General features: G+C 45.0%; 1 protein-coding gene across 4 annotated transcripts in view; it reads right to left on the reverse strand.

Annotated features, from left to right (window-relative positions):
- Positions 1–280: 280 nt before the first annotated feature.
- MAPKAP1 (MAPK associated protein 1) overlaps positions 281–13,098 on the reverse strand; it is a 266,882-nt gene continuing 254,064 nt past the window's right edge. For all 4 annotated transcript variants that reach the window (XM_007539997.3, XM_007539996.3, XM_007539995.3 and 1 more), the window contains 2 exons: positions 6,450–6,547; positions 281–820 (listed from right to left, as the gene is read on the reverse strand). In XM_007539997.3, coding sequence (XP_007540059.1) covers positions 695–820; positions 6,450–6,547 — 224 coding nt within the window. In that variant the 3' untranslated portion in view covers positions 281–694. The remainder of the gene's footprint in view (positions 821–6,449; positions 6,548–13,098) is intronic.

Here is a 13,098-nt window from a genome sequence, read left to right on the forward strand (position 1 = left end):
GTCATGACAGCTGAGGAGACAAGGCTTCCTGAGGGAAAAAGGTGTAGCTTCTGACGTGGCGAGGTGCCCCTTCCTAACTTTACTGGGATACTAGCCTCAAAGCAATTCGCTCATTTAAACAAATGGCATAGCTCAAACTATTGACTAAGCCCTAAACATTTCTTCTGAGAAATCGAGCCTTAGCTTTTCCAATCTGCCTGTTCAATATGGGAACAGATTTTAAAGAAAATAACATAATCAATTCTCTGCCCCAAAGAATGGTCCATCATACCAACCATGATAAAGAGTATACCTGTTTATTAAAAGGGGAAAAAGAAAGAGAATGTACATGTTTTGTTCTTCTTTTAAGAAATTTGATCAAGTTGCGAGGAAACGTCTGGCATGGCTATGTACACCCCCAGGCAGGGCCGGCGGGCAATGAAGATGGCTGGGCAGCATGTGGCTCTCGGTGTCATCTGGTCCCGGGCACTGCTAGTCAAAGCCATTGTCATTCAGGCTTCGGTTGCGTGGAAATGTCCCCAGCTCCATTATTCAAGGGGCTGCCCCCGCTCCCCCAGTGCCCACCAGCCCTGTGCCCGTGAGCCTGGGGCTGGCCTCGCCCTGAGGACTGCAGACATAGGCTGGTCTCTGGGGCCGCCTGGCCTTGGCAGGCAGGCTCTGAGCTCTGGCAACAGATTGAGGCTGGAGGCCAGTGTCATTGCTGCCCTGATTTCTTCTCCTTCTGGAAGCTGAAGCTTGTACGTCTGTTCAGTTTTCTTTGTTTCTGAGCAAAATAGTCAGCCCGGGCAGTGCTAGCTCGTGATTCCAGGATGTAGTTAACCTAGAAAGCAGAGGAACATGGCCCAGTCACTTGTCAGTCACTCTCTGGCCGCCTGGGGCAGGTGACGGGGGTGGAGGGGAAGGGCCTTGGCTGGGCTGGGTGGCCTCAGGGCAGCTGCTCGCTCAGGCATGTGATCCAGTGCACAGCAACCCTGAATGCTAGGCACAGGTCGGGGCCAATCAGGGGTTTTTAGAAGTCTGTCCACAGGCTTCCTGGGTCTGCTCCCTGCTTGCTGTGTTTCCCTGAGCGTGCATGTCATCTTTCTGCACTCCATCTTCAGGAAGAAAAACAAACCAAAGCAAGGTTCCGTATTCAGGCTCCTATCAGCAGTTACAGAGCTAGGGAACTAGGAAAACATACAAGTACGTAAAGCTCCCCATAAATCAGGGTTCATTTGACAAAAAAAAAAAAAAGGAAGTGAGGCTCGGAGGAGATGGTCAAACTAGTTAGGGTCACCTAGAGGTCAGGATCAAGGCTGGGAAAGGGACCCTGAAAACCCTGTGTGAAGAGTACATAGCGGGGCCATGCCTGAGTTCCTGCTGAGAGAGGGAAGGAGCAGGGCTTCTGCTACTGGAAGGGTGAAAGGAAGGAAAGTAAGATGGGGAGGCGAGGGAGAGGAGAGACACTACAACATGACCCCATCTTTCATGGGAGTTCCCTTTGGTGCCATGCATGGTGCTTCCATGTGGTACTGGGGGCTCAAACCTGGGTTCTTATGCAGGATGAAGTGTGCCCCCTACTGGGTGAGCTATTTCCTGGAGTACTTTCTCAAGGCTTAACTCATTTAACTGCACAACAGCATTGAGGTGGCTGCCATTTCCATGCCCACTGTACAGATGAGAAAAACAAGGCAGGGTACAGTGACCCCATTTACTCAAGGCCACACCTTTAACAACCGTCTGGGCCAAGTATTCAGACTGATGACTAATCTATCTTCCCCTTCTCTAGGCTCGGCCTCCACAGTGGCTCCCACCCCTCTTCTAATTCTGTTCTTTCTCCTGTCCCCGGCTGCCCTTTGACTGGCACTTTCCGTGACCAAAACCCACTTTTCAAGTAGCTGAAAGTTATGACTACCAGATACTGGGATATTTTTGGTTAGAGACCAGCCACCACCTCTGGTGATTCTACTCTGGGGGTCATGTGTCCTTGCCAAGAATGGGCGAGGCTCTGCTGATGCTGAGAGAGAACCTGGGGCATGTGGGATGACATGCCTCAGATGTGTCTGAGGCTATGACAACATGTCCCCTCCAAACTTTCTGCTCTGATGGTCGCCAGCAGCAAGCGTTAAAGGCTGGCGTGTGAGTACAGAAGGCTGGACGTGCGCAGCCCACTGCCTCGCCAAGTTACCAGCTGAGAGCAATAAATCATGAGGGCTGCAGGGCCGGGTTGATGATCTGGGACACCACAGACAATGTATGGGAAGAAGAGGTTTTTATCATTCTTAATAAGAGCAACCTTCGGATTATATTGTTTGCACAGGCAGCCAACCTAGTGTTTTCCATGACTTTTGACACACATAACTTGACAGAGGCATTTAAAAATTATCTTTATCAAGCACATGACTTCCTAAATTTATTATCTTCTGTGCTTTGTGATAATCACAAAGATAATTTTTAATGGAAGATTAATGTAATAATCAAAAGGTAAAAACGCCCTTTGGTCTGCCATTAGCTGGTTAATATTCTGTGGCTTAAAACTTGCACAATTTTATGCACTATAGAGTGTTTCACTTTCAATGCATTTTACAGCTTAAGGCATAAAAATATAGGGAGTTTTCATGGTCAATAAAGCTACAGCCTCTATCACTCGATCACAAGAAGAACCCAGTTTGAAGAGCCCAACGATTCCTCTGAGATTCATCTCAGCGCCTGCAGAATTAGGGACCACACATGACTTAGCTCAGTTTCCTCCCAGGTGGGAAGAGCTAGTTTTGGAACTCAGCAGGGCTGGGTTCCAATTGAGACTCCACCCTTCTGTGTTCTGTGGCCTGAGGCTTCTACCCACCTCACTGATAAAACGGGGAAAATAGTGACTATATCTAGGAGGGAAGCAGCGAAGATCAAATGAGATAACGTGGCTAAAGTGTCTTTTGTGTGTAGATGGTATTCAAGAAGCGGAGGGTTCCAATATTTTTTTATAAGGGGGAAGACACAGGACGAAATAACTCGATGGGGAATTTTCCTGTTTGTAATGGTATCCTTGACATTAGCTACTGATCCTTATAACCCTCTTTCAGATTTAATAAAGCTCAAATTTTATGGAAAACCCCTGAACTTCAGAACAATCATATATATTATTTGAGTCTACAACTGACTGCTGATGAAACATTTCCATCAGATTTCTGGATAGGAGCTGGGTCCTTCGTCAGTTGGTGTAGGTGCAAAGCTTAAAAAGACTATGAAAGTGGGAGATAAAGCCAAATTTTGAACTTATTCTAGAAATCAGAGATAGGGGCCAGGGAAACAGTGTAGCAGTAGAACACAGAACTTGCATGTCGGAGGTCCCAGAGGTCCCCGGGCTTAATACTTGGCACTGCCACATGCCAGAGGTGAGTGATGCTCTGATCTGTCTTAAGAAAATAGATAAATAAAAACATAAACAAATGTTTCAAATTAGAGCTGGGAGAGAGAGGTGAAATTTAATATCCCATCAGGATCTTAATTACTCAGTCTCTAAGTAAATCAGACATGGACATGCCTCTGACTCAGTCTTGTGCACAGTCAAATATTTCTATAAACATTTTGATATAAAAACAGACGTAAAAACAGACATTTTAGGGGCGGTGACAGGCCTCAGGGATTTTTGCAGAAAAGCATCTGCTTTGAGGAAGCATTTGGTCCAGTGAAATGATTTCTCTGTACTTGCTCTTCCAGTCTCATACTCAAGTCATAAACCCGTGTTTCTGTCATCAATCTGCTGTTGTGAAAATTATTTTGATGTCAAACACAGGATTATAATTTTACTTGAATCCTTCTCAAGTATTGAATATTTTAATGCTGGCTGTAAAAAAAAAAAAAAGAGCCAGCTCCTGACTGGTAATGGAATATTTCTTTACCTAGTCCCTGAACACTGCCTAAGATCCCTTGTGCTGTATGGGGAGGGTCTGCTAAGTAACTCTTAGTTGGCCAGATTCAGGCATTCCAACAGAGACTGTCTCCACGGCTTGGCAGAAGGGGATTTCTGATCCTGGTTGGTCTATGAAATCTCTGCTTTCCGTCCAGCTGATCATGCCAGTCTGTCTCACAGCGGCTTGTTCCTGTTACTTCTCATTTACTACTCTTGAAAATCTTTTGCTGGTGTTTGCTTTGCAAAGAATATGCATGGGGAGGAAGATGAGAAATTGTATTCAGGTGCCAACAATTGCGTGGTAAGCTATTAACCTCTTAATAAAAATGATTAAAAAGAAAGAAGAAAAGAAAGAAAGAAAAAGAGAGGCCGGGTGGTGGCACACATGGCTGGACCCAGGTTTGAGCCCCTGGTCCCCACCTGCAGGGGTAAAGCTTTACAAATGGTGAAGCAGGGCTGCAGGTGTCTCTCTCCCTCTCTGTCACTCCTTTCCTGCTCAATTTCTGGCTGTATCTATCTAATAAATAAATAAAGATTATACATTAAAAATTTTTTTTAAAAAAAAGGAAGGAAGAAGGAAGTTCTTTTGCAGCTACAAGACTTTGCTTCAAAACATTCCTGGGAAACACAACCATTTCACTGAAATCTCCTACTCAACTCTTTAAGACAATGTGTATCTGGGGGGCTTAAAAGCCCAAGTTCTGAGGGCCAGGTGGTAGCTCAGTAGGTTAAGCACACTTGGCATGTAGTGCATGGATTAGTGTAAGGATACTGGTTCAAGCCCTGGGCTCCCCACCTGCAAGGGAGTTGCTTCACAAGTGGTGAAACAGGTCTGAAGGTATCTATCTTTCTCTTCCCTCTCTATCTTCCCCATCTCTCTCAGTTTTTCTCTGTCTTATCCAATAACAACAACAGCAATAACAATACAATAATGACAACAACAACAAAATGGAAAAAATGGCCACCAGGAGCAGTAGATTTATAGTGCAGACACTGAGCCCCAGTGACAACCCTGGAGGCAAAAATAAAAAAGCCCAAGTTCTGGGATCTGCCAAAATTTGGATCAAATTCTGATTCTGCTAGTCATAGTACCAGGTGAATTACTTTTTTCCTGAGCCTTCATTTTCATCTTGAAGATTGGTGAAGGTTCAGTGAGATGGGATATGGGGAGAGCTTGGCCTATGCTTGGCAATTCTTCAGAAGAACTCACACTTTTATTTGAATTAGTATATGACATTGCTTCTGAAAGAGAATGAATAAAGACTTAGCAAGGCTTCACTCACTTTATTTGTGCTACCAAAGGAAGGAGCAGTCCTTAAGGAAGTGTGGCAGTGTAGCGCGGGAGGTGACAAGACTGGTCAGAGTCGCACCACTAGTGGTGGGGGAAGGAAGGCCCTGTGTCTCTGAGCCTCACTCTACTTGTTTTCTATCTGGTCAATGCACTTAAGATCTCATTTAGAGACAGGAGTCTCAGTCTGGAAGAGAAAACCACTAGTCTGGGTTTACTCAGCAGTTTGGGCAGGTTCCAGAAGCTTCTTAGAAATTTGTAAGTTTGTGGGGGCCAAGTTATGGCACACCTGGTTGAGTGCACATGTTAGAATGTGCAAGGACCTGGGTTCAAGTCCCCAGTCCTCATCTGCGGGGTGGGGGGGAAGCTTCACAAGTGGTAAAGCAGTGCCGCAGGTGTCTTATCTCCCCCTTCCTCTCAATTTCTGGCTATCTATTTAATAAATAAATAAGGATAAAAAAAAAAAAAAGAAATCTGTAAGTTTGGTCAAACCCTACACCTTCCTAACCCAACAATCTCCAGAGGAGCTTCTCTGACTTTTGTCACGGGCCTGGATACAATACCCCAGCCACACAACGCTCACTTTGCCTGCTGCTTCTTTGATAGCATGCCCTGCTTTCTCTCTCTAGTCATCAAATAAAATCTGTATGCTTTCTTCATCCAACCTTCAGGGTTTATAAAGTTCGCCTTTCTTCCCCCCAAGTCAGTTTATCCTTCACACAGCACCTCTATGGCTCCATCTGCAGAATGACTCTTCTCTAGAGGAGGAAAGGGAAAGCCCTCTGCAGGCAAGGGCTAGGCCTGTCACTGCAGTATCCCAAGATTACCCTGGCACACAGTAGGTGCTGTGCTCAAAGATGTGGCTATCACACAATAAAGGTGGGTATATTTTCAACAAGTTGCTAAAACTATCTTGAATACAACATTCAAGTGCCCTTAAACATTAAGAGTATTTCCCTTGGCATCTCCTCCAGGAAACTTAAGGTGTTTCTGAGAACAGATGGGGGCAAGAACAAATTTACAAAAAGGACAAATCTATGAAGAGCAAAGATCAGGAGCCTGGGAGGAGGCTGAGGGGTGCACAGCAGCTGACCTGTGCTGTGGCTGTGGGCATGAGTGCTCACCAGAGGGGTGACCTGTAGGTAGTTCACTTCCTTTTCTGCTAAGCCTGGCCCAGGAGCCTTGAAAAGTGCTGTGATGGGAGGGGGCCTGAGAAGGTATGGAGCAGAAGCTGGCCCTCTTCACCTAGTCTCTGGGTTGAGAAGGAATACTCACCTTCAGCACGATTTCATTGACGGTAGCAGCGTCAGATTCAAAGTAGAGGTGTTTATAGTCATGATTGCTTAGATATGTGAGTTTAAATATTGCGTGACCTGGAGAGAGAGGGAGAGAGAGAGAGGTCAGTGTTGAGGGTTCTGGTGGGTCACCAATGAGGAGGGCTCTTCATAACTTTTCCACTTTTCCCTGCAATTCAAGTGAGAACAAGTGGACACTTGGGGGCAGCCACTCTTCCCAGAAGTCACTGGTACTCTCATCGCAGGCTGGAGAGCAAATGGACAGTAAAAAAAAAAACACAAAAAAACAAACCATCAAATGACTGGTAAGCTCACATTCCACTCTCGCACCATTTCAGGGAACACAACATTAGGAAGGCTTTATAGAACTACTTCTATACAATAATTAGATGGGAAAGGTGATATTTTTAGGGGAAAGGCCAATTAAGTCCAAATTATTACTCTAAAAATAGAATAACTGTTCTTAAGGTCAAGTAAATGAGCAATTGGAAGGAAAAAGGTTGATGGGGCTATTATGTGGCTTCATAGCTCTTGCGCCTGCTGGGAAAGGGGAGTTGTGACTTGTGATTCTGTGTGAGAGCTGCTCCCAAGGCCTCACATTTCTACCCTGGAAGGATGGATGGACTTGGAGGTGGGGAGGGGACACTGTTCTATGAAGACTGCTTAGAAAGCTGGCTCTTCCCACAGCAGACTGACCTCAGAGGGTCAGATCCTCTAAACATGCAAATCTCATCTAGATCCAAATCCTTTCATGTCCTTTTCTTTCCACCTTCAGTTAATGCTGCCTTTTCTGGGACTGCTTCCCAGTCTAGCTTCATCTTGCTCCACAGCACTGCTCTCACGTGCCACAGACCAGCCTATAGCAAGGCACACTTCCACTGGCCCACCCTGGCATATCCTCTCACTGACGTGGCTCAAACAGATTCTTGGAGACTTAGCTCCATGGGCACCTCCTCAGGTTAGTCTTCAGAGCTACACTTCTCAGACCCTTCTCGTGGGCTTTCCCATGCTGTATGGGTCTAGTCAAAGAGACCTGTTCACTGTGTCCGGACACCTACAGCCTTTATGGACTTGATGTGCCTGTCCTTTGGGCTCAAGGTGTCTATCAGATTCACTCCTATACACTGAGACAGAGATGCCAGCCCCTCTCAGTTGCAGGTGGCGTTCTCCCTGGCCTGTCAGAAATGCTATCCATGGGTTCTAGGGGGCCCTGTGGCCCTCCATGAAAGCTCTTTCTCTCCCTAAGCCCCCTTTTTTTTTTAAATAAATCTTTAAAAAATTTTTTTTATATTTATTTATTTATTTTCCCTTTTGTTGCCCTTATTTTTTATTGTTGTTGTAGATATTGACATTGTTAGATAGGACAGAGAGAAATCAAGAGAAGGGGAGACAGACAGAGAGAGAGAAAGACAGACACCTGCAGACCTGCTTCATGACTTGTGAAGCGACTCCCCTGAAGGTGGGGAGCCAGGGGCTCGAACTGGGATCCTTCCGCCAGTCCTTGTGCTTTGTGCCACGTGCGCTTAACCTGCTGTGCTGCTGACCGACTCCCTCCCTAAGCTCTTCTGAAGTTAGTTTCCATTACCATCCACCAAAGGAGCACTGCCTTGAAAGACATGTCATCAGTACTCAGCAAATTTCCCCTGGTCAAGTAGCTGGTGATATTGCTCATGGAGTGTTCCTGCAAACAGCATCCAAAGTGACTTTCCTGAGCTAGGAGACAGCTCATCCAGTAAGACCCACTTTACCATGCACAGACCCGGGTCCAAGTTCCTGGAACTACATGGGGACACCGTGTGTGATGCCAAAGGGAAGCCCTATAAACAGCTGAGCGGTGCCATGGCAATTCCGTCTGTGTCTTTCTATCTGGAATTGAAAGGGAAAGTAAAAGTCTGTTGGAAGTTGTGGAATCATGCAGGCAGGAGGTCTCAGCAGCATTAAAAAAAGAGAAATAAACAACCTTCCCTAGTTTGCTCTGCAGATATCAGTGCTTATAAGATTCAAATTCAGCATATCTTTTCTAGTAGGCCTCCTCTTCCTTTGTCCTTTTAATTGAAGCAGTGGCTGGTCATAGTTATTAATTAACAATATATCACCCACCCATATTACTGTAAGTTCATCTCTTTCCCGGAGAAATCTTCTTGGGGACTTTATTTACAGTAGCCAATTCTTCAGATCTCCAAAAATAAGCTGATAAATGCTGCACATTTATGGCCAGAAAAACCGAGCTACTGGTATCCTATACTGGAAACATCATTATGATATACTAATTGTGATTATAAATTCTATGTTGAAAAAAATTAGCTAATAATTTCTGAAAATCCTCCATTTAGTCACTTGACAAAATTGTGGCTCTAAAGTGTTAGAATTCTTAGCCAGAAACAAATCATTCGGCTTATATATAAATTGTTTCTGATAAGTGAATATCATATCGATTTATGTGTATGTAAGTGTGTGTAGATTCCTTTATTTTCACAGGATTTGTCTTAGAATAGTGGAGTCTTGGTGGTGATATCACAGCATGGAAGAACAATGCAGATACTTTTATTGGCCATATTGTGACCAGGTAGAGCCATCTATAAAGGACACAGGGCTGTGAAGGACAGAGACACAGTTCCAGGAGGGCTTGCTGCTGACACCTGGCCACGACAAACACAGACACCACAGCCTGGGGCTAAAATGGACCAGAAGGTCTTAGGGAAGCCTGTGGACCTGAAGCTTCGGGGTTCACTAACCATTCTGATAAGTGATCTCATGGACTAGCTACACCACCTGCTCCCACTTGTCACTGACAAAACCAGACCTCAAGATGCTTGACAGAACACTTTTTACCACAACAACCGGGACACCTTTGCAAACCTCTCCTGTGCTCTTCAGGCAGAGTCAAATGTACACAGAGCATCTGTGATGTGAAGTGTGCACAGGCCTGGGAGCCTCTGGAAGGAATTCCCACTGGCACTGCAGTGCCTGTGGAGCATATCAGATGTGGGCTCACAGAGGGGAGGCCTGTGGCTCATCTGCACAACAGTGATGTGAGAAAAAGAAATTACCCCAAGCCAAGTGCCCCAAAGGTCTTTATGTTTGGGCCAGGTGAACACAAACACCCCAGCTTCTGTGTTTTGCTGCATGTGTTTCTTACTTATCCCCACCACTCACTCCAGAGCCCCCAAGGCAGAGGGAAACAGATAAGAATGATGAAGCCCCCACCCCGACTATCTCTCTGAAGATGCTGATTTATCTTTTCCAGTGAGAGAAAACAGAGCACTGATATTTAAATTTCAGCAAATTGGTCCTTTTGTGACAACCACAGAGTCGTGGATGTAACTAAGTGACTGGACTATGGTGTCGTAGGACAGTCATGCAGAGAGTCTTGGCTTCCTCAGTTGGAGGAATGACATGGGAGAGAGCTCTGGGCTGAGGTCAGGTTCACATCACCAAGCTTTCATCTGAGGTAGAGTAACGGGATGCCATGACAGTTTTGCTTTGAGGAACTGCCTTTTCATTCCAGTGATCCTTGTTTTGCTGGGTGTCCAGAAGGGCAGCTCTGTCAGTTCTGACCCTGCTGGGAACACAGACTAGTGCATGTGGTACAGAAAGGATAATCAATAGTGATGTACCATGAGGGCTAAGAGGAAGGCGGATGCAGTAGGCTCCAGGCAAAGGCCAGTCAGGGTGGGGAAGAGACATCAGAGATAACTTCTTGGAGTTACTGATACCTAGGTTGTCTGAGACAAGGAAGCATGCTTGCAGGTAACCATGGGAGTGCAGAGGGATGCGATAGGTAAGGCTTGAGCATGGACCAAAGTGCAGCACATCTTTGGGGGTACAGGATGTGTACAGTGGGGGCATGGCAGGAGGTACACAGGCCAGACAGAAAGGGCCTATAAGTGGGAATATGGATTCACCAGCTGAGGGTGGATTTGTAAGACACGGTTGTAAGTGGGGCAGTGAAATGGCCAGATTGTGGCTTGAGCATTGCCCCTGGCACCCTGGGGACCTGAGCAGCTGCCATGTCGGAGTGATGAGGCTTGGAGCTACGTGACAAGAAAGGAAGTTGACTTGAAATCCACATAGGAAGCAGTGTTGGCAGAAACTGGGGATTCTTTTACCATTAAGTAACTGTAAGCAGAATTCACATTTGTAGAATTTCGTCCTACCCCACACCTATATGTTTAAGTGAAACAAGTTAATTGGCTCTTGCCGGAAATGAATCTATCAATAAACATAAGTAATTTGTGCAGTGTGGCAAGTCTCCACCAGACGTGTCAGGGAAAAAGGAAATCAACGGCATTTTCAACACCCATTGAACAGGATAAAGACACAGAAGGAGAAAAGTCCATTATCAAACACTTTATCAGCCTTTGCTACCTCAAGGCAAACTTAAAGCAAAGGAGGAAGAGGACCAAATGATCTCCTCAGCTGCAGTCTGCCAGGGCATCTGTTCTGGGTATTTGAGGGAAATCAGAGGCAGGCTGGTTGCTTTTTGAAAACTCAAAGAACACCAGCAGTTTTCACAGGGAAGGGTAAGTAAGCCAAAGCCAAAGGGGCAAACTGCTTTGGGACTAAAATGTCAACTGAGAGGGCCAGGTGATGGTTCACCCACTAGAGCACACACGTTACCATGTGCCAGGACCAGTGTTGTTCAAGGTCTTGGCTCCCACCTAAACAAGAGAGTGTTGAAAGTGTCCCCCCTCCTCCTCCTCTCTCTTCTCTCCTTTTCTTTTCTTTTCTTTTCTTTCTTTTTTTTTTTTTTAAATAGAGCACTGACCAGTTCTGGCTTATGGTGGTGCAGGGGGATTGAACCTGGGACTCTGGAGCCTCAGGCACGACAGAATCTTTGCTTACATTTATTTTATATAAATTATACTATTTATTATACTATTTACCCCCTCTGTCTCTGACTCTATCAAAAAGGAAGAAAGAAGAAAGAAAGAAAAAGAGAAAGAAAGAAAGGAAGGGAGGAAGGGAGGAAGGGAAGAGGAAAGGAAGGAACGAAGGAAGGAAAAGGAAGGAAGGAAGGAAAAGGAAGGAAGAAAGAAAAAAGACAGTCTAGAACCAAAGAGCTGTGCAGGCACTGAGTCTCAGTGGTAATCCTCGTAGAAAAAAAATGTTCTCAGCTAGGAAGAAAGCCTAATGGCTCTGCAAATGTCTGAGGCTCCAAGGTCTCAGACTTGATTCCCAGCCCCACCATAAGTTAGAGCTGAACAGTGTTCTGGTGAAAAAAAAAATTAAGTGAGAAAAAATTATATATCTATACAGTTTAAATGGAAAAATCTAATAATCCAATTATTTCAAAGGATTTTATTTGAATGGTTAAATTGCGTTTGGTGGCTAGACATGACCTAGGACTCAAGAGCAAAAAACATGAGCTCTAGAATTTGAGACTCAGGGTGCAATCTGAGCTGTGCAGTGTTGTAATGGTGGGACTCTGACAAGGGACTGTCACCTTCACTCCCCATCCAGGAACTCAGGCTTATGCCAGAGGAGAGCAGCAAGTCAGGCACCTCAGGTAGTGTGGCTCCATGGATACAGTGGGTGCTGAAGGTGATCATTCTTAAACACAGTGATGGGACTGATGCTTGAAGATAAAGTACTCATTGTTTTGAAGATCTTGTTTTTAATTAGGTTGTCTCTGAGCAGATTTGCTTTTACAGAGTTTTATAAATGAAACGCAGTATAGAATGTGGCATTTGAGCACTGGTCACACAATCAGGGCAGGCACTGAAACTATATCCATCTGCTTCTGAATACTGAACTGGAAATCTGGATATGTAAACATGTATTTACATTTATTTTTTCAAATTAAAATAGAGAAGATGGACTGTAACACTAATTAGCAGCACAAATGTCAGAAGTGGAGCTGCTTGGGTTACTGTGCTATAATTTATCTTCTACACTACGAATTTTAATTTAAGTAAGAGGCAGTGCTGATAAAACAAGATTTCTCTGGTCCATCCAGGATAGTGACTGCTGTCAGAAAGTTGTGATTACCCTGAGCTGGGACAGCAGTGTGCCCAGATTGCCACTAAACAAAACGTGTGAGAGAGAAGGGCCCTTTTTATTGCCTAGCCTGCAGGTTCTCACTATGGCTGCCAATAGCTCACCAGAGCTGGGGCTTTGCAGTGGGAGCCTGCAGTCCAGTTTTGTCTGAAACTCTCAGGTATTGTGGTAGTTATCCTTGGGAGGTGGGAAGGTGGGGACATGGAAGCTCAGTGATGGGTGTGTGGCTATTGTTTTTTTTAAAAATTTTATTAGTGATTAAATATTGATTTGCAAAATTACATGTCAACAGGGGTATAAATCCACTCCATTCCCACCACCTGGGTTCTGAATCTTCAGTCGCCCCACTGCAAGCCACCACAGTTCCCCTAAGGTTGTACACATGGGCCAACTATCTGTCTACATTTATACATAATTGGGGGATATTGTTTAAACTATATATTACCTTTTTTTGAGTGGAGCACCATTCCACTCAGCTCTGCTAGAGCTGTTGTGGTGCCAGAGATAGAAGGTAGGTCCTTCCATATAGTTTCCATGTGTTACTAAGCAAGGTAAGTCCTTGGGCCTCATTTTTTAAATTAACATTTAACTAAATACAACCATCTTCTTCAATGGTAGCACTGTATTCC

The sequence above is a fragment of the Erinaceus europaeus genome, chromosome 10, assembly GCF_950295315.1.
Source record: "Erinaceus europaeus chromosome 10, mEriEur2.1, whole genome shotgun sequence".
In the NCBI taxonomy this organism is placed as follows: domain Eukaryota; kingdom Metazoa; phylum Chordata; class Mammalia; order Eulipotyphla; family Erinaceidae; genus Erinaceus; species Erinaceus europaeus.